General features: G+C 36.0%; 1 protein-coding gene across 1 annotated transcript in view; it reads right to left on the bottom strand.

Moving 5' to 3' along the window:
- Positions 1–21957, bottom strand: part of Plap (phospholipase A2 activator protein) — a 50759-nt gene that overhangs the window by 24184 nt on the left and 4618 nt on the right. The window contains exons 2-4 of the mRNA XM_076484753.1: positions 9135–9328; positions 3975–4196; positions 3405–3708 (exon numbers count right to left, since the gene is read on the bottom strand). Of these exons, the coding sequence (XP_076340868.1) occupies positions 3405–3708; positions 3975–4196; positions 9135–9328 (720 nt within the window). The remainder of the gene's footprint in view (positions 1–3404; positions 3709–3974; positions 4197–9134; positions 9329–21957) is intronic.

Below are 21957 nucleotides of genomic sequence, written 5' to 3'. Positions count from 1 at the left end.
ACATTATGCATTATGAAGCATTTTAAGTAAAAATATTGCTTATTTATACCTGCATAATATTTACATGCATAAAGTCAACCACAAAAACTATACACACAATAAACAAACAATAAATGAAAATTTAACTGCACTTTATCTGTGCTGGGGAGAGCTGATAATGTAAGTGAAAGGTGGTGAGGAATGTGGAGAGTAGGAGGGTTATTATTGTTTGGAAGGGAAGTCACCTTCCTTAAAAATGTCAGGTAACTATCCCTCTGAGGTTCTTTCTCTTTTCTGTCTCTTTGCACTGCTACAACCTGCTTGAGACTCACTGGACCTATTTCTCACTAAAAACTTGTCTAATGAGGTTTGTTTCTGCCTGGCACCCTCCCCATGCCTCACCACACTATGTATGCCACTTCTCTTCCTAAATTTTTCAAACCACCCCCTACTAGCCTTAAAGGCATCACTTGTATCAGCACTTGTTCCAGGGGTGTTTTTCAGGAGGTCAGCATGCAACTGCTTTGCTTTCTCACAAATGATGGTCACAGAAATGCTATCACCAGCTAACTGTTTTTCGTTTACCCAAATCAACAACAGTTTTCCTACCTCTTCCATTGTTTGTGATCTGCTATGAAACTGCTATAAAATATTACTTGTATCTGCAATACAACAGTACTAATAATACTCTGTTCTATGTGTACTTCAAATCCATTTTGTTTCAACAGAATTGTTCACAGTTAATACTAAAGCATGTGTTAGTGTGAGAAACTTTTTCGTGAATACTATTCTTAGTTTCTTCTCATCCAATTTTTACAAATTCAGCCATTAATTTTTATAATTTTTATAGAACAGCCCTGACTCATTTCTATTTCTGATCAGAAACTGTTGTTTCTACATTTAGACCAACAGCTTAGCCTTTACCTGAATGTCACAAGCTTTAAATAATGGCAAACAAAGGAAATTTACTAAAACTGGGCAAAACTTTTACTACAAAACATTCTGTAATCCATTTCATACTTGAGTAAAAATAAAAAAAAAAGACAGAGAGGTTTTAACAGTGTATAAAAAAAGAAACAAAGCAAGAATAAATTATTTCCCATATAACCAAACTTTACAAGCTTTCTTCACTTTGCAAGTAGCTTGTTTCTGCATCATTAAAATACGATTACTAAATATAGCTAATCATTGTGAAAATCCATACCTACTATGAGGACGTTCATTCAGAAATAAAGGTGAAAATAAGAGTTGATTCTATTACAAGTCAAAAATCTATTTAAATTTGATAATTTTCACACTGCACATTTCATTCTGATGTGAAAAATGAAGATAAATCCAACATTAATTTCTATGATATACATATGACTTCAGTCTGTAAATAATTTTGGTTACACACTGGAGGACCATAATGATTTTTAATACTAATAAACCATTTTACAAAAGTTCAACTTTTATGCTGTAACTTTGCTAAATTACTGAGAACATCAAAGTGCGATACAAGGTGACAGGAACACCTGCCCCTGCAAAAAAACATTAATACAGCATTACAAATGTTATACCCATGTTCAACAATCACACTAAAAGTACTAAATGAAAAGTTTCATAATTTTGAAAACTGCTGTTAAAGCAACTGTGATGTTATGACAGTAGATCTTTTGAATAAGTGGTTTGCTGTTATAGTATATCAGAGTTACAATGATATCAAAACAGTGTTACTGTAATACACTTCATTTATGTGTGTTTGGTTTGGGCATGCATAAATAATAAACTTTTTTTTTTAATTTTATTATAAAGTAAACCAGTGTCACACATATGCTGCACACACTAAATCAATGCTGGTAAAAGCTAATGAACAAAGTCTTGAAAATAACTAAGTATATAAACTCTAGTAGTATGAAATAAATCTTGTATAATTGATATTCCAAAAGAGGACAAGATCATTCTACTTGGCGACTTCAAGGGCAGAGGGGAGTGTGAAAAGGAACCTAGGAGTGACACCAATGAAAAGAAAGTAGTAATGAAAGCCCTGAGTAAATATGCTGTACATCTCATCACAAGCACTACATTTACAAAATTACCTGAGACACTTTCATTCTAGCACTGACATATCTTTGATTATTCAATTAAATCATCAATAGAACCTGTAATCAAAAAGGCATCAGTATAACTTAGGCCATGCAAGGAACTGATGACTGCTAAACAGATTGCTGTCTTGTTAGATCTGTCCTGAACATTTGGCTTACTCCAAAACATAAGAAACATCAAAAAGGCATGCAAGAAACTTTCAACATCAAGTCTCTTCAGGACCTGATGACCTTTCCTACAACTGAAAGCAATATTGAAAATTTCTGAAAGGAGTTCAAAACTGCTGTCCACACCACCTATGCTGAAGTCCATTGGCTATTCCACCAATTACCACCAAAACTGGTTTTATGAAAAACTATGGGTAAGTAGGGCTTGAACCTTGACAAAATGAGAAGAGCTTATTCCACCTCACCAAAGCAAAAGGAAGAAATATAGCATCATCTTAGAGCCAAAGATTAAAGGAGAGTTTATGAAATCAAAACCAGTAGTGGCAAATGAAAACAAAGGGCATGCAAAACCATGCTAATAACCACAATATACACAATTACTTCCAAGCAATAAAAATCATTTGTGGCTAAACCTCTCACAGCCTTATTCTCTTGCAATCAGAGAATGGCTTAATGCTTCTGAAAGGTAATAAAATCATCCAAACTACATTCTGAGAGCACTTTGAGACATTCCTGAATTGTGACTTGACAATGACAGATGCCCTAATCAAGACCATCTTCAAACACCATGAAGAAAGAGATCCTTTGCCACCCTTCCTATCCTGGAAGAAATTTTGTGTCATTAAGAAAGCCAAAAACAACATGGGAAATGGCAGAAAGGAACCAGTGATGAAATTATGCAGTCATTTTCTTCAACCTGTAACAAAGAGAAGATTTTGGAGGACATGAGAAATTCCATCTCTGTTGCTAGTTTCAAGAAAGAGAAACATTATTTTGGAGAAATTACTGAAGTATTGCTCTTCTCTCTATCACTAGGAAAACCCTTGCCTGTATGCTCCTGAATTATCTTTTCCATGTGACTCAAGACCATCCTGTGACACAAATGATATCTTTATGGTCAATCAGATGCAAGAAAAATGTTAGGAATAATATGAAGATCTGTACTTGACTTTCACAGGCAATATTAGACTTAGTGTCAAGCAAAGTTGTGTCACTGTTCCAGGCCTATTCTTCATTCGTCTGTCATCCTGATTTTATTCCTCTTGCCTATTAGTTCCAATTTTCCCTGTTGCATAAATAAATCTACAACCAACAATTTCTTTATGTCAAAGGCTTTATTTAAAAAAAAAAATTAAACTATCAAACTAAATTACAATTAAACACTTTCTTTACCTGGTGCCAACCACAAAGTCTCCATTCGAAAGACAAGTCACAGACCATGCAGATTGAGCAGGTATGGCTAACGTTTGCACACATTCTCCATTAGACCACACACGTACTGTTCTGTCCTCTCCACAAGAAACAAATCCATCAGCATCTGGCAGCACAGAAATACTATAGACATAATTACTATGACCATAGTACACTTTCAGACATTCTCCTGTTATTCGCCAATGTCTTATGGTAGCATCATTGGAGCATGATAAAAATTCTAAAGGGGAAAATGCTGCTAATCCTCGCACACAGTCTTCATGTCCTTTAAAAACAAAATATTTTCATTGATAAAATAAAAAGAGAGCAGGCAAATAGAATAAAATCCTTTATAAATAAAAAAGATTATAATACATTGTACAGCTGTATTAAATTATTCTAGAAAATATAAGTATACTTTACCAAACGTTTATAGCTGTAACAAAATTGCAGTGAGATTTTAGAGATATAATAATTCATTATTACTCTGGTAGAATCATATTCCACTTTTAGATAATATGAAACTGTTTTATTACAAAAACATCATCCTACCACTAAAAACTTTTTCACATTTTCCAGCTCTCCACATGCGTACAGTTTTGTCTGCAGAACCAGTCAAAATCAGACCTTGCTCAGGAAGAACCTGGACAGCCCAAACTGCTGCCTGATGTCCCTCTAAGGTCATCATACACTTCTGGCCCAGCCAAACTCTTGCAGTTTTATCCCATGAGCCACTTACTATAGTACCAAACTTTCCAGCAGCCAAAGCACAAACTGTAGTTTCATGATATGGAAGAAAATAAAATCCTTTTTAGATGCAATCATTTATGTATCCCTTTTATATTCTGTGCACAACAGAAAACATTCTAACCAATGTCTACTACATAAATATTTTAGAAAAATTAAAAATACAACCAAAAAAATTTGTCAAGGAAACTTCAATCCATAATATATAAAACCTAAAACTATAACTCAGCTAGCTAGACCCTGAATAAGACTCAAGAGAAATATTTCTTCAATGGCTGGCTAGGTTGGCCTTAGACTATGCATCATGAAAAGAAAAAAACTTTCAATAATACACTCCAATTTACCTATTGTTTTTATGAACTATTCAAAATTTAGTAATGCAGTTCAATGCTCATCAACTTTTCACATAGGTGGCCTTTGTTAATTTCCAAACTTATTTTTAATTTTCTGATAAATGCTTTTTGAACCAGATGGCTCTATTTCCACTTTCAGCAATTGAAGGTGTTGCTTCTGGTCAAACTTGCACAGTTTCATAACCTGTTGTTGTCTTTAGCATTCTGCTATTCCTTCCACAAAGATCACTGACAGCCTCTTTCTTCGCATGCTCTGAGTTATTTGGTCCTTTCTCAATTAACCACCCTGGCAGCTGTTCAATTTCAAATGGTTAGAAATTATTAAAAGATCTACATGATCAGGTAGAAAACATGTTGCCAAGAGTATCTTTTTTAACACCTTTAGATACTTTGTCACTAGTGTATATTTATGTTCATATTAATTGTCACTGATCTTTACAAGCAAATGGTAAACTGTTTAAACTATCTAAAAGAAACAAAAAATTTGGGTAAACCCCAACTTCATAATTTACTAACCAAAGTACTATTAGATTAGCCACAGATGCCAGAAATCTGGTACTTCAAAACAGCTAGTGAGTTTTGAAAGTGGTAAGTTGAAACTCCAGTGGGCAAAGATCATATTCTGAACAAAGTTCTTAAAATACATTTTTCTTAATACGTTTCATTCAAAACTACACCTCAGCAATTCAATCCCTCAATCAACAAAACTGATTACCTATGAGCAACAATTACAATGATCAGTGTCACATACACTATTCAATTATGTGAAACTGCTTTAAAATTAATTAATTAAATTTAACATTAAATCAGTCACAGTACAAATAATCAACTTATCAAAATTACTGTTTTCAATTGTTGCAGTTAGTTACCCATGTCACTGCCACTAATTTTGAATTACTGGCTAGAGAGAAGGCATTTCTTACTTTTTTTTCTTTCCTTCTACATACCATGGTTTGAGAAACTACCAACTGATTAACTGAAGTGCTGATTAATCAATTAGCAAATGCCACTAATCATTTACATCTGTAAAATTATATTAAAATTAATAATTTTCTAATTATTAATTTTATTTGAATACAGCTTATTTTTTAAGATAAAATTATATTGAAAATGCCCTTTATTAATTTTAATTGAAAAAGCATTCAAAATAATTAAGACCCAAATTCTTGAAGACAACTTATCAGTACCATGAGAAAAAGTTGTAATTTTCCTACAAAATAGGTACTTACCTCATCATATAAGATCTATTCCCATTCAGTGCTGTGCTCTAACTGTAAAGATAAGCACCTATCACAAATACATTTTCAGTGCAGGAAAACTATAATTTTCAACACGAGACAGACTCTTGCTCACAAAATTATCTAGAACACACTGAAATACAGGAGGGACTGATGTAAGGAAAAACCAGAGTTACCCCCAAAAACATCCAAAAGATACCTGTATCGTAAGAGAAAAATGGGGGGCATCAAACCTCCTGTAAACGAGGTATACTCTTTGCCCTTGTGTATATGGGAAACAAAAGGGCAAAAAACAGGAAGTGTAATATGGCTTAGGTTCAACAGACCATACATGGCAGGTGCACAGCATCCAATCCCTCCTATACAGGGAACTGATATCACACAAGGGTAGAATGAGGACCATGCCAGCTTCACCTCTGAACAAGAGATTAGAGATTAAGATCCACATTAATTCTGGGATATTTCTACTATTGCAAGGACTTAAGTGGATTGGTTCACTCTAATACAAAGCTTCTCTATGAGAAATCAACATCCTGTGAGAGTATGATGAGGACATCCAGTCTGTACATGCAACACCAGTGGAGGCGACATCTTTTTTTGTTTTGTTTTACATCAGCAGAACCTCACTGCTGTACTCTCAACTGAATGGTTCTAGTCATCTATATGCAACCAACCCAGGAGGAAGTCTCCATGGTCCACCACCCCAGCAGCTTGGAACTAGAAAGTGGCATGGACTTTCATACTCCACTTTAAAAAAAGAAATAATGCATTGAGGAGTCTGGAGGACTGTCGTCACAAGAGAAAGTGCAATTGGTGACCAAGAAACCCTATTTTGAAAGGCAAGCCATACCAAGTTCATCACTCATGGCATGACAGGGATGCACATGTATCCCTGTCCACTTCATCCATGTTGTCCATGGGTGGTATGGTCCAGGATGGACAAACTTGTGAAGCAAATATCACAGTTATCTACAAGCAATCTTGTGGAACAGCCTATCTTTACAATGACCAAGCAGAACAGTGGATAAGAGCACATGGTCAACATGGTGTACAACACAGATTTAATAGCTAAAGAATACCTGGTCAGGCACCACTCACCACAGAGCATTATCCACAAGATGAATGCAAAGCAAAAGCCCATGTAAGAAAAGAAATAATCAAGAACTACTCATACAGTTTTCATACCACATCAAAATGTGAAGTATAGCCACAAACAGTAAGTGACACCCCAAGAATACAGAAACTGTGATGTGGTGGAGATAATGGGAGATATGTCAGTATGGTGGACAACATGCCCAAATGCAGAATCTCCTTCAAGGACAACCCAGAGAAAAGCAAGGGAAAATATGAAGAGGTGGATGGGAAATGTAGGAAAATAAAAAATAAAGATGGGAAGGTATCATGAGGAATAAACCAGTGAATGAAACAATAAATCCAACTCAGAGGGGTAAACGGAGAAAGAGGGTTGCCTGGGAATAAATAGCCAGGAATGGAAACTACTGAAGGAAACTGTGCAGACAATATAACAACCAGTAGCATGTACTAGACATAAAACTCCATACAGATCATGATGAGGGTAAAGGAGTAAAAAAGGAAATTAGGCAAAAAGTAGAGAAATTCATGAGTAGTTGAAGGCAAGGAAGAAACTGGAGACAGGAGAGGATATGGATTGTGATACAGTATGCAAAGAACAATATAGCAAATATATGAGATTGATGGCATCTGCAGCTCATGAGGGCATGGAATACCCTTGAAGAGAAAGGGGAAATAAGGAACACAAAGAAAGAGGAGAAAACAGAGGTAAAGTAACAGAATGGAGTACAACATGAACATCCATTCCAAGACCACAGGAATGCAGCTACAGCCCAATGCATCCAGAAAGAGAATAAAAGAAATGAAGGGAAGGGAAAATGTTATGGTAATGAAGAATAAATGGAATGAGGGGGAGGAAATGACACTTAAAATGAGAACCAGACTTTGCCACCAATGACCAGACAGTAGTCAAGCATGAAGATAAAGAACAGAAAAGTAAGGATGTAGAATTGATGACATCAATTAAAGAAGGGGAAAGGTAGGGATGATTAACAGAAAATGGAGCAAAAGAAGACCATGGATGAGCAGCCCAGAAACGAACAGTTCAATGGATCAAGAACAATGTGTTAAGAAGGAGGGAGCTGAATATACAAAGTAAAAAAAGAGGAGAATAAATGAAAGATAATACAATTGATCAAATTCCAGTGAAGGCAGCCACACCCCAAATTTGATGTTGAGGAACAGGAAACCAAATTAACTGGAAATAGAAAGAGGTAAATGTACCAAATTGTAGGACAAACCATCAAATACCAAGGCAGTAAAATTAAAGAAAGAATGTACCACTCTGTCATGGAAACTACTACAGGTTAGAAAAACTATCCATCAGAAGTCTGAAGGCACCCTGTATGTAACATGGCAAGAAACTGACCTGTCCATCGTGGGCTCAAAAGATCCAAATGGTAAAACATAGGGATCAAAATATGAGCCACAATTGTTAAGTGGTCAGATTTAAACATGACCAATAGACCTCAGGGATATGAAACAAGGATGATTCCAAGGCCAGCAACAAGCTGTAGGATGGTGATATGAAGACAGCATACAACCTCAGACTAACAGGCTAAAGCCAGACTGTGGTCAACACATGCACCCCAGCCCTGATAGGACCACCCACAAATAGAATCTAATTGCAAAGTAGGGAGCATGATTTCCAAAGACGTATGAACTTGGACCTGACACCGAAAGAAGTTATCAATACAGTAGTAAAGAAGAGTATTGGGAGAATCAAAATGATTCCAAGCAAGATTCTATCAGCCATGGAGAACCCACCCATTAAAGAGATCTCAGAGAAGCTCAACCAAGGGGTAGGAGAGGAGTTCCCCCAAGTGATAAAAGCTCTGGAGGAGAAAGGAAGGAAGCAAACAGTGTACCAAACAGCCCACACCAGAAAATAAAGTGAAGATGAGAAGGATATGCCTGACTTGAAATGGTGACTAAGAATGCTTAAACAATGAAGGACTGGGAAATATGATCAAAGGACTTCACCTGGCTGAAAAAAAAGCTTATCCAAGTACTAAGTACAAGATTATCACTGATGAACAAAAACACCTGATGAGCTTTCACCAGACCCAAACCCATCAGGCAGCCACAAAAACTGATATTTGTTGCCCTAAATCATCGGAAAAAACAATGAACTATGCCAGAGTGGGAAGAAGGAAGAGAAAGAACAGAAAAGGGAAGGTTCAGTAGACAAAAGACAGAACTCTTAATTTGTCGATATAAATTTTCTATTGCCAGTGCTCACTTTTAAAAAAATGAAAGTTAAAGAATGATTACATTCTAACCTGTGCCACTGTGTCCTAGTAATTTGTAAATAGGTTCTGGAGAGTCCAAACTAAAACAATAAATAGAACAGTCATTGCTTCCAACAAGGATGAACCCAAAAGGATGTTGATCACTGGGTGGAAGAGTGCAGATGCAGGATACAAAGTTAGTTGGTCCAGACATGCAGTGTGCCTCAGTGAACCCTGGATCATTTCTGCAATGGCAAAAAATAAAATACAACTATATTAAATAGAAACAAACCAAAGTATCTATACTAATAACACTATGTAGCACACTATGTATTTCTTAACTACTTATGTTGTAAAAGTACAGAAAATGGCCATTATTCCCTTCAAACTTTGCTTTTGTGACCTGAAAAATGAAATTTGGAAATTAATCTATTTTCTGTGTAAAAATAGGCAAAATTGCACATTTTCATTTACGTAAGGTCTGAATAAAACAACACATGAATCAAGATTTACATGTATTTATACTAAAGTTATACAAAAATGTTTAGAAGCAAGTAGTTTTTCAAAATTGGCAACTGTAATGTAAATCACTTTCATGTATCAGCCCCCAAAAATAGTCTCCTATCATGTTTTTGCTACACGCTCCTTGGTAGCAGCATTAAAAGTTTGGAAGGATCTACCATGCAGAAGTAGCAATTGTTTGAGTGGTCAGTGGGTTCATACTAAATTCTTGGAATAGCAAACTTCATGGCTCTCTTTTCCCTTCTGTACTATCCTGCAAAAGAGCAAAATAAAATTGTTATTATGAAGAATAAATTTATTTCATCCACAACCAATGTGTAAGAGGTTCATGCAAAATGTTTAATATATGATATTTTTTTTGAATTTCCAGTAGTATAGAAAAAATACTACTGTATAAAAAAGTAATATAATTTTTAAATTTTAAAAAGGTCTAAATTTTGTATAAAATCTTACTATTCAAACAAGCAAAAATTGTCCATCTTACCTTTAGAGTTTTTTTTTTTGCAGTGCTCGCAGGTAAAATGATGTGCCCAGGGTTTGTCTTGATCCCAGACAGACATGCCAAAATATGCCTTGTAGGATTCATACATCACAGAGTACTTTTTTGATCATGTTGATAAATTGGCCACATACATAACAGAATGCATCTGGAGAATGTTTGCTACCTGCTGATGCCATCTCTGATTAAATCAGATAGGTCTGTGTGTTCACTTAGGCAGCTGGAACTAAACTGTAGTGGTGAGCACCTGTATGTATGTATGTATGTATGTATGTATGTATGTATGTATGTATGTGTATATTTATTATTATGGAGAGTTCTTGAAAATTTTGCAAGTTCTACAATATTTCTAGAAAATTCTCTAAGTTTGAGAAAATTCTCTATCAGCTACTCAGCACTAAATCTACCTATAATGTTCTGGAAAATGGGTAAATTTGGTAATTTCATTACCCAGGTCACAAAAGCAAAGTTTGAAGAGAAAAACAGTGTAATAAACATTACATTATGATACAGTTTAGATAAAAAAACTGAGAATGTCTCCTTTTGAAATGTTTCATTACAGTACTAGCTTACACGCTTTTTATTCACATACACTATCCAATCAAAATTCATGGGACACAGGTATATATGAATAAAACATGTATTCCAACAACTTCATAGCATGTTTGCCTGCCTTTTACTTTAATGACTGCTTCAAAACATCATGGAAGACCATCCACTAATTTCTGGTAGAAAGGTGGTGATATTGTGATCCACTCCTCCTTTAAAGCATTAGTAAGCTCCATGGCTGAAGAGGACCATCTTGGCTTTGCTCTAATTCTGCATTTCAGTTCATCCCACAGGTGTCCTATCAAAACAAGGTTGGACTCTGTCCTAGCCACTGCAACATTATGATGTTATTCTCTTCAAACCACATATTCAAACTCCTTGTTTTATAACATGGAGCATTACATGTTGGAAGGTGTAAGCACTAGTACCATAAAATTGCCACAATGTACAGCACACATAATTGTTGTGAATATCATTGTATGACTCAGTATTTATAGATCTATGCATTGTAGTCAGTGGACCCAGTCCGTATCATGAGAAACACCCTGAGATCATAATACCACTACCTTCAAATTTCAATGTTGGGGAAACACACTTAAGAAATAACCATTCTCTGAGTATCCTCCACACCCAAACATCCATCAGAGTGGAAATGGGTGTTGCATGACTTGTGGCTCCTCAGACCAATTTCCATTGATCCACAGTCCAGATTCAATGTACATTGCCCCACACCAATTAACAGCGTGCATTTGTTTTCTCAACAATGGCTTGTGGGCTACAGCTCTTCCACGAAATTTCATGGCATGCAGCTCTTGACATGTCATGGAAACACTTATAGAGACTGATAGCAAGATAAGGTAACCAGCCTTCTCAAGGTACATCAACTCCTATAAGTTATTATTTTATACCTACCTGTTTGTTTTATAGGCTCATTATCACCTGTGAACTTCCATTTCTTCAGCACTTTGTCAATTGTTGACTTGGGAATATTTAATTGTTGTACAATAGCATGTACAGATATTCTCCCCAAACGGCATCCAACTATGATTCCCTCTGAAACTGTTAGCTCTTTCCATGTACTCATTATTCAGCATACAAATTCAAAATAACTACATTCCTAATCACCTTCACAAGCAAAATTATTTGCATATTTCATCATAACACCTATTTTCCGGCAATCAGAGATGTCTCCAATTACTTTTGGTAAGATATTCTATTTCCAAAATAGATTTTTTTTTTTTATACATACATATAGATGGATAGCTTTTAACTTCCAATCAAGTTGCATGCTTTGACCAAAGCTAAAATATAACCCAGTAATAAGCAGAGTTAATTATCTTGTTCTACCTTGTGGAGAATAGAATGTTTCATCAAGATTAACAGATATTTTCAAAGTTACAGTCTCAAACCCCTGTTTCTATCAATGACTCTGATCCTTTTAAAAACAGGTAGTTTTGTGATTTTACACTTTCAGATAGCCTTATTTAATAAATAATAGATATGCTTATTTTTCAGATTGCAAATGAATTACTTTAAAAATATTAATTCTAGAAACAAGTTGGATGGAAATTTAGGTGCAATTCCAAATGATTAGGTTGTGTGAACTGGATAGAATGTCTACAGGAAAATGGAGAAAATAAATTATTCGCAAGGTACCTTTATTAGGTAATTCACAATACCTTCAGATATTTTAGACATTAAATGAAAAACACTTTAACTTTATGATTTAATATGGTACATGTAGTATTACAAGATATATTTTAATGTTGTAATTTAAAATATTAGCTACAGGAAGCTGTGTGTTTTATCAACAACATTCAGATTAAAAGGTTTAACAAAACAAACTTAATTTTTTTTAAGGATATGACTTAAGTGTTCCAGTACTTTTGAAAATGAACTATAAATACAAGATAACTATGAAAATAGACAGTGATTTCAATATAGAGAATAAACAAGTCAACTGTCACTTCATAGGAGTAAGATGATTTGCTTTACATAAAAAAATTTATAGAAATATACAGTGTTAAGGTTTGCAAAAATAAAGGAGAAACTTTATTATGATTACATAAATTATTTACATGACATGAATTTACAAAATTAACCAACAAACAAAGTACACTGGCATCAAAAGTTAGATATTATTTTGGTAAAAATAAAAGAGCTTTAACTAATTTTCAACTTTTGAAAATGATGTCTGTGAGTACAGAATGGAGCTAAGTGTTACTTGAAATGATGAAATTATTAAAACTTGTCAGGGCAAATGAAAAAAAGTTACAAGACAAAAACTATATAAGAAATTAAAAGATATCCAGGAAGAAGAGAGTGGAAAAACAAAATATAAAATACAAAAAAATAAATTCATAGAATATTGAAAGATAATCAAAATGAGCATGAATTTAAGAGTTAAAAAGAGACCTGCAATTAAAAAGAGACCTGCAATTAAAAAGAGTTAAATTCAAAAATAAACCTGACAAAGAAAAATTCAATGAAGCTGTTAAGGACAAACAGAGGGATTACAACAACAAATATAAAGAAATTCTGAAGAACAAAGAAATACAGAAAGGTTATGACAATAACATTGAAGATGTACAATAACACATAAAGTAAAGAAAGTGATAAAAAACCTACAACCAGAGTACTTTCAAAAGGTCCACCTTTCAAAAGTGCTCAGGTTATAGGGTTTTTATAACTTTGAATCAAGACTTTCTTGAACCTACATGTTTTTATGACATCATGAATAAAGTAGAAAAAAATTAAGGTAGAAAAGAATACAGATGACAGAATAAAATACAGTGAAACCCCTCTAATGCAGCCACCTTCTAGACTGAGACAAACTGGCCTGATTAGAAGGGTTTCACTGTATATAATTAGGGATTATGTAAACAAAAAAAAGGGACTGTGATTGAATGACTGCTTTCAAGGGGTGACCACTTAGAGGGGTTCCACTGTATATGGAAAACAAATTATTAAATGTTATACTTCTTTTTGTTTTGGTTCAAGAGTTCAAGTATAGAGTGCAATTTGGTCTACACCTATTACTACTGCTGCTGTGTCATATGTTACCAAAGCTTTGTTAACTATAGGACATATATAATGTCTAGAAAGTCCAAAAGAAACAGAGACCAGCCAAATCAAAGAAACAATGCAGAGTTAACAAGATATTAAGAAACCATGAATCAGTTACATTCATCATTACAGTTAGAGCCACCAATGGATTCACCTTAACTGACCAGAAAGAATACATATGTAAAAACAGCTGGTATGGGTAGAGAAAGCTCTATGTAGAGCCATACCAGCCATTTTTACATATATTTTTCTCTACAAGTGGGTTTTATCATCATCACGGATGACCAGAAAGAACTCCCTCAGTGTCAGGATAAGGGTGGACAGTGACAAAACACCAATCAATTACAATGCACTACACATTTCATGTAGCACTGTCATATCAGGTTCATGCAAGAGGTGTATGCTGTCATGTTCACAAAGAATATACCATGATTTTTTACACACATCATGAATATACTACAATAAAAATGGCCAAGATAATAGCATCCCTTCCTGCACACATAAGTGATGCAGCAGATATTATAAATTACATCTTTTATGACTCATTTCCAGAGATCCTCTCAACATGTGACTGTGTTCCAATTACCCATTTTAGCATACACTGTTCTAAGTGTTTTTATAGGTTAATAATTTTTTTGTTTTTCAGCCAGGAATGTAGTAGTGCATTTAAATAAAACCATTACACTATTCTGTGCATGCCTGGAGATTTTGTAGCTGCATTTCTTCTATTTCAATTCTTTTCCATACAAAGTAAGTTTATAATGTCCAAGCAAACTTCTACATGTAGAAGTCAATTAGAAAACATATTTCACATTACACTCAAGAGTTTAAAAGAAAAAGCTTCAATTTCCTCCTGACAGTAGTCACACCAATTATCTAAAGCCTAAATAGAATTAATAAGAAATAGTTTAGAATTTAAATCTCATGCTTAAAACCAACATAAAGAGCTAATTTTAAGCTTTTAACTCTCAATGGTTAGCTTAAAACTGGCTCGCTGTCAATATTTTACTGATACTTACTTCAGCACTCAGTCAAATTTACCAACCTTGTGTAGAGTTGGGGTAGAGAAATTAACAGACAAAACAGTTTTCCTAAAAATTTCAAAGGCAATTGAAATGTATTTGGAAGGTTTTAGAGATTGCCTAGATGAAATCTGAGATTTTTGAAATTAGAAAAGGGGAAAATCACTTTGCACAAAGAATATTCAAAACATATACTCTACACATTCATAGATAAATCTTTTTTTCATTTTATTAAAAACACGCCCTCCTATCACAGCTGACTCCCTTTGTGTTGTTGAACTCATTCTTCCCTTCACAGCAATGCCAGAAGTAGGGAAAACGGGTGGAAAGTATAGATGAAAGTACCCATCTATAAGAAATATATTTTTAGTTTCGGAAAATATTAACTTTCAATACAATTTCTTACTACCTTTCACAGTTACAGCTAAAAACCGACAGTGAGCAAGTGGAGGAACTGGCAGTGTACAATTACCTCAATAAGCACCCTTCAAAAGTATCTAAAGTGCACCCATAAAGTGTGTCACCTGTAAGAAACAATACCAATGATGGATAGCAACAAACAAAACAAATACACTCTTCACCTATGTGCAGCAACTGATATTGTGTTGCTGTCAAAAGGAGTAAGAAGTTATCCATTCCAAATTCACAATGAAGAATAATGTGTGTAGAGTGGTTGGGATGTGTCAGACTATGATCAGGATGTCAATTCCACTCCAGACCAATGGCACTGGAAGAAGCTCAACCAGACCCTGGCAGAAGGAGGGTCCTCAACCATTCACAGGTTTAGAAAGCACAAAAGGAGAGGAGCTTCTGTTTCAAAAACTTAAACTAATGTGTGTAAATACAACACAACCTTGAACAATAAATCCCAAAAATGCACATCCAGACAACATCAGGAAAGTAGAAAGTCATCATTAAAACTCAATTCCAGTCCAACTGACATCAAGTATGTAACATCCAGTCCAGTGTGAGAGGAAGTTGTCAGCCAACTCGCATGGGATGTTTTAATGTTGCAGTAGTAGGAGGAATGCAAAATAAAAAGAAAACTCCAGTTCAGACCAGAAGCATCTATAATAAAACCTCAGATCCATGGCAAGAGGACAGTAACACCTACTACACCAATAGAATGCTACTGCCCAACTCTTGACTAAGTGGAATTATGCACACTCAAGAAGATCCCTCCATGATCTATCATCCCAGCAGCTAAAAGATGCAAAGTGGTAAGGAGTCCTGTACTCCACTGGAAGAAGTGGGAAAGAAATGTACTGGAGAGTCCAGAGAAACACAACATTAGAGAAAGTACAATGGCTGACCATGAAACTCTACTGTGAAAAAGCAGATCATTCCAAATTCTGACAATATAAGGAATGCTATGGATAGACTGAAAATTTCTATACTTTACTCATGCCAGTCCATCAGTGTACTTATGATACAAAAATAATTAAGGAAGAACCTGCAAGTGGTCTCGTAGAACACCCCATCTCAACAGTGATCATGATAGACCTTATATCTCATGATGTGGATTTTAGTTATCATTATACCTGAACAGGCACCACTCACATTGAGGGGAAATTCATAACATATTAAGTAAACTCTTGAAAAAATTATTAATTAAAAGTAACTTACCCATCCAACATGTATAGAATGGATACAGGGGGAAAGCAATATCCAGTTGAACAGAATTCACCAGATAGGAAAGCAGTGGAACAATGTGCAATGAGTGGTCCACATGATAGCCTAGATAATCTACTCTAAAGAATGATAGAAATGAACAACAAAAGACATTGGGAGGTGACAAATCAGATGGAATGATATATAAAACAATTGGCAAAATTCAGGAGAAAAAAAGAGAAACATACAATATGGAATACCTGACAAACCCAAACAGTAACAAGAGAAATGGATGAATTCCAACAGATAAAAAAACAGGAGTGAGAGCCACAAAATGGCAATGTACATGACAATGAACAATGTAAAGCACAGATTGGACACAGGAGATATCAAAATGGGAGTGAATACAGGATACAGAAGGAAGGAAAATAACAGAAGAAAACACACATGGCAAAAACAGAAAGTAAAAAAAAGGAAAAATGAAAGAGCCACACTCTAGCCTGCAATTGTTGAAAAGAACAAACACTTATCAAATAACCAAGTGAAAACATATCTGAGAATAGGAGTGGGAGAATCCATGCCAAACAGACTAACAATGGGATATTCTCTACTTATGTTGATATACAGACAGGGATGAGGAAGGGACAGTATAAGACAACAGGGATGCTACATCTGTGAATAGTCCCAAACCTCTTACAAAGGAGCCAATCAAATGCTGCACATGATAAAGAATCTGGCAATGGAAGGATGAAGCACCCCTGAATGAGGTTGCTGAAGGAGGAGCCAAGAGAAAGATAGGTGGTAATAGAGGTTGTTTCTGGTGAAGGGACAGAAACCACAGTTGAGCCAACTATAAAGGAGACACAAGAAAGACCTAACATGGATGGGATTGGATGAGAGAAATTACTCAGAATATAAGACTGATGCTAGGGTTTGCATACAGGAAAGTTCTTCCAATCTTGGCTGAACACATCCATGACCAAAGCCAAAGGATGTGGATCTGAAGAACAAGCAAAAGAAAGCTAGACAATTGAAAGTCAAGGCAAATGCATCTAGTTAGAAAGTATCCTACTGAAAGCATAGCCACTAAAACACCTGGAGGTTGGAAAACCACTCTGTGAATAGAATCTTCTTGGGATGTGATTCAGGGCACTGGTAAGTGACAAGCCAGCAAATGAATTTAATGGCTGTAAGCCCACAAAAAGGATTTTTGAGAGTGCAGAAACATCAGTACTAGCAACAAGTAACCCCATGACTGATAATCTAAGGAATAACTGTTTAGTTGACAAATCATAATTGTCTTGCCCTGCAGAGATGAATAAAACAAAACATCATCCCAAAAGGAAAACAAAGAGAGCAAAAGGTCAATATAGAAAACTTAACTCTTCCTGAGACCAATGGCCTAAAATTTCCCATGCAATGCAGCATGCTGCACCCCATCCTGAAAATGAGATATCTTTAAAGATGTGGCCATATGGGCAAGAAGGAATTGGTAGCCTACTGTCATGTTGCCCTTGTTTAACCAACTAAGAAAGTCAGATTGAAAGGAAGCAAGAAGGGATATCTACAAATCTAGAGGTAGGTAGGTAGGTAAGTATTCAATGTTTATTGGCACAAAGCTACAAGGCTATCTGTGCCACACAAGATGTGGTACGGTATAGGTATAGAGCAATTTAGGTAAAAAGTAAAATACATAAAATTAGGAATTGCCAGGAAAACTGAAGCAAGAAGTGCACCCTTGCTGACAGTCATCTGAAGTTGGCCTTTCCAGTCCTGGGTTCAGTTCAAAAGAAAAATAAAAACTAAAATGTGTAAAATTAAGACTAGCCAGGAAGACTGAAGCAACAAAATTGAAATTGCAGTTGGTCACCCGAAGTTGGCCTTTCCAGCCCTGGGTTCAAGTCAAAATAAAAATTGAAATGTGTAAAAGAAATTGTGTTAAAACATTCAAATGTGTATATTTAAATTAAGTGTAAAAGACCAATGGCTCTTAAAAATGTAAAAACATGAGTAAGATGGGCAGTATCACCGATAACATGGGCCAAAGTAAAGGGTAAACCTGCCTTACAAATATCTTTAAAATGATTACAACCTAGAACAACGACATGATAATAAAATGTGGATAATTGTGATCTGAGTGCCACATAGACCACACATTGGTGCAGCAGTTCCAGATAAAAAGAAGTGATGGGTTAAAAAACTGTGTCCAATGCATAACCTTGCCAAAACAACCTCCTCTCTTTGATCCTAACAGAAGCAAGAAGGGCAAAGTCCAAGAGGAGGTTTGATTTGAAAAAGCTTGTTATTGTGTTGCTCATTCCAGGTTGCCTGCCATCTGGTGTACAGTCTGGATTTGAAAACTGGATCATAATCCATGTATGGAATTGGTACTGGGATGATAGATTTAGAACAGACAGACTTTGCTGCTCAGTCGGCTAGCTCATTCCCACAAATATCAATATCCAAAAAAATTGGACAGAGACAGATGAGACAGAAAAATGGGCCAGTTTGTTTACGATATTGATGAGAAGAGGGTGGTGACTAACATGGAATGATTCCAGAGCCAATAGACAGCTTAGTGAGTCCATATATATTGTACAATTTGTATATTGCATTATTTCAATATGTTTTCAGGCAAGAGAAATGGTATACAATTTGGCAGTGGAAACAGAAACTGTAGGGGGGAGTCTGTGTGCCACAATCAAAGTGTCACAAACCATGGCTGAGCCCACTGAGTCACCTAATTTGGAACCATCTCAGTATATAGAAATGGATGGATCACATGAAAGATGTTCAGCAAAGGAAGAGCAATATTTCCAATCGGGTGTATCTGCTTTCCTCAGATGACTTAAAGATAGGTTACAATTGGGGACAGTAATTTGCCATGGTGGAATAGGCTGATTTGAAGAAACTGCAATGTTATTCAAGGATAAATCCAAATCTTCTAATTGTGCCTGGGTTTAGAGATTAAAAGGAACAATGGTAGATTTTCTGCTATTAAAAAGTATGGTCCATTGTGGTTGGAAAACAACTCCAGGTAGAATGCTGAGGTAAGGACCAAAGTTTGGAAGCATACGTTAGAGACAGTTGCAAACAATGAATATATAGAGGGAGATTCATAAGATTCCATATACAGGCTTTGCACGGGAGAAGTACGAAAAGCTCCAATGCAAAGCCGAAGCCCTGGTGATGGACAGGATCCAACATTTTTAGTGCTGTGGTTTTGGAAGAACCATAAACCACAGATCCATAGTCGAGTTTGGATTGAACGAGGGCACGATAAATTTTGAGCATGGAGTATCAATTTGCTCCCCAAGAAGTAAAAGAGAGGGCACGGAGAATTTCAATACTTTTAGACATTTGATACGAAGTTGTTTGATGTGCAATATAAAATTTAATTTACAATCAAATATAAGCCCTAAGAACTTTGCCTCAGGGATGACAGGAAGTACAACATCATCAAAACGGAGTTTGGATCTGGGTGGATTCCCCGTTTGTGGCAGAAATGTATACAAAATGTTTTAGGGAGAGAAAGTTTAAAACCATTTGCCATGGTCCACTTCAGTATCTGATTGATTGCAGTTTGAAGCTGCCATTCAATAAACCTCATGTTTGATGAATGATGAGATGTGAAAGTCATCAATGAAAAGACTGTTTGCAATTGTGGGGGGTAGCTGTTCACTGATGGTATTAATCTTTATAATGAAAAGTGTGATACTCAGAATACAGCCCTGAGGGACTCCAAGTTCCTGTGGGAAAAAATGAGAAAGTGTTGAGCCCACACGGTCTTAAAATTAGCACTTCATTAAGAATTGCTGGATGAAAAGGGGTAAGTTTCCACGCAATCCATAGAATGAAGGTCTCGTAAGATGCCATATCTCCATGATGTATCGTAAGCTTTCTCTAAATAAAAAAAAAAAGACAGTAACAAGATGTTGTCACCATAAAAAGGCTTCTCTGATTGATGTTTCAAGACAAATTAAGTGGTCTATCGTAGAGTGTTGTCTTCAAAACCCACACTGAGTAGGTTGTTAGAGTCAAGAAACCAAACAAGGTAGGCACTGATCATCCTCTCTAAGATCTTACTGAGACAACTTGTCCAAGCAATGGGATGGTAATTTGAAGGAATCATTGGATCCTTCCAGGGTTTCAGAAACGGGAGAACGATAGCTTGTCACCAAGCATCTGGATAGACATTTTCCTGCCATATCTGATTAAAGACAACTAGGAGAATAGTAAGAGAGTTCTGGGAGAGGTGGTGTAACATCTAATAATGTATATCATCAGGTCCGACTGATGTATTGCCAAACCGATGAATAGCAAGTTTGAATTCCATTAGTGTAAGAGTGCAAAAGTAGTCATAGGAATGCTCAGTTGAAAAGAAAAGAGACAGATGCTCCACCTGTGTTATAATAGCTAAAAAGGAAGGGGAGAAGTTTGAATAGCTAGATACATAAGAGAAGTCCCCAAGAGTACTGGTAATGATCTGTGCATCTTCAACTTCAAGGCCATCAGATATTAAGATAGAAAGGGGAGCAGAAGTATATCTTCCACTCACCCTCCGGATCTTATCCCATATAACTTTTGTGCTGGTGGTTGAAGAAATGCTGAAGGTGTATTTAATCCAAGATTCCTTCTGGCTTTGACATCTAACTTGCCAAGCATGTTCACAGGCTTGCTGAAATGCAATGAGGTTTGAGGGCGTGGGGTATCTTCGAAATTTATCCCAAGCATACTTCTGAGTTTTCCATGTTATAGAACAAGCAGAATTCCACCAAGGGTGGAGATGCCATAGGGAACATGTCGAGGATGCATCGAGTAGCAGCTTGTATAATACTGTTGGTTACTGCTGCTATACAATCATCTATGAATGATTTACATAAGATGGCAGGATCAAGTTCCGAGAGAGTAGTGAAAGAAGGCCAGTTGGCCTGGACCAACTTCCACCGAGGTATATGGGTCGGGTGGTCCTGATCACGGCCACTCTCTCATAAGATCATGGGAAAATTATCACTACCTAGCAGATTAATGTTAACCTCCCAGGAAAAGTGAGTGAGTAGCAAAGAGGAACACAGAAAGATCTATAGCTGTAAATGACTGACTAGGTGCATGAAAATGTGTAAAAGCCAGTATTGAATAGAGCAAGGATGTGGTTCAGGAGCATATGCTCTATGGTGCATCCTCTCATATCAATACGGGAGCCATCCCAGAGGGGATTATACCCATTGATATCTCCCAAGATTAAAAAGTGGTAGGCAGTTGCTCAATGAGAGTATCGAGGTCTGATTGATTATAATGCATTTCAGGTGTTAGGTATAGAAAGCAAATATTGATGGTACGACCCAAGGAGACACAGGATGGCTACAACCTCCAAAGGTGTGATCAACGACAGAACCCGGTGGGCACATGCTGATCAACCAGTAATGCAACTCCCCCATGTCCCCGTCCTATACATAACCTGTTGTTCTGGTATAATGAATAGTGGCAGATAGTAACTGTATCTGTAGGCTGTAGAAATGTTTCCTGCAAAGAAAGACACATGGGATGATAAAAGTCAATCAGATCTTTAATGTCAGTCACATTTGATTGTAAACCTTGACAGTTC

Source organism: Tachypleus tridentatus, chromosome 2 (genome assembly GCF_004210375.1).
Source record: "Tachypleus tridentatus isolate NWPU-2018 chromosome 2, ASM421037v1, whole genome shotgun sequence".
Classification (NCBI taxonomy): domain Eukaryota; kingdom Metazoa; phylum Arthropoda; class Merostomata; order Xiphosura; family Limulidae; genus Tachypleus; species Tachypleus tridentatus.
The sequence above is the reverse complement of the archived record's forward strand: the minus strand, read 5'-3'. Positions and strand labels throughout refer to the sequence as shown.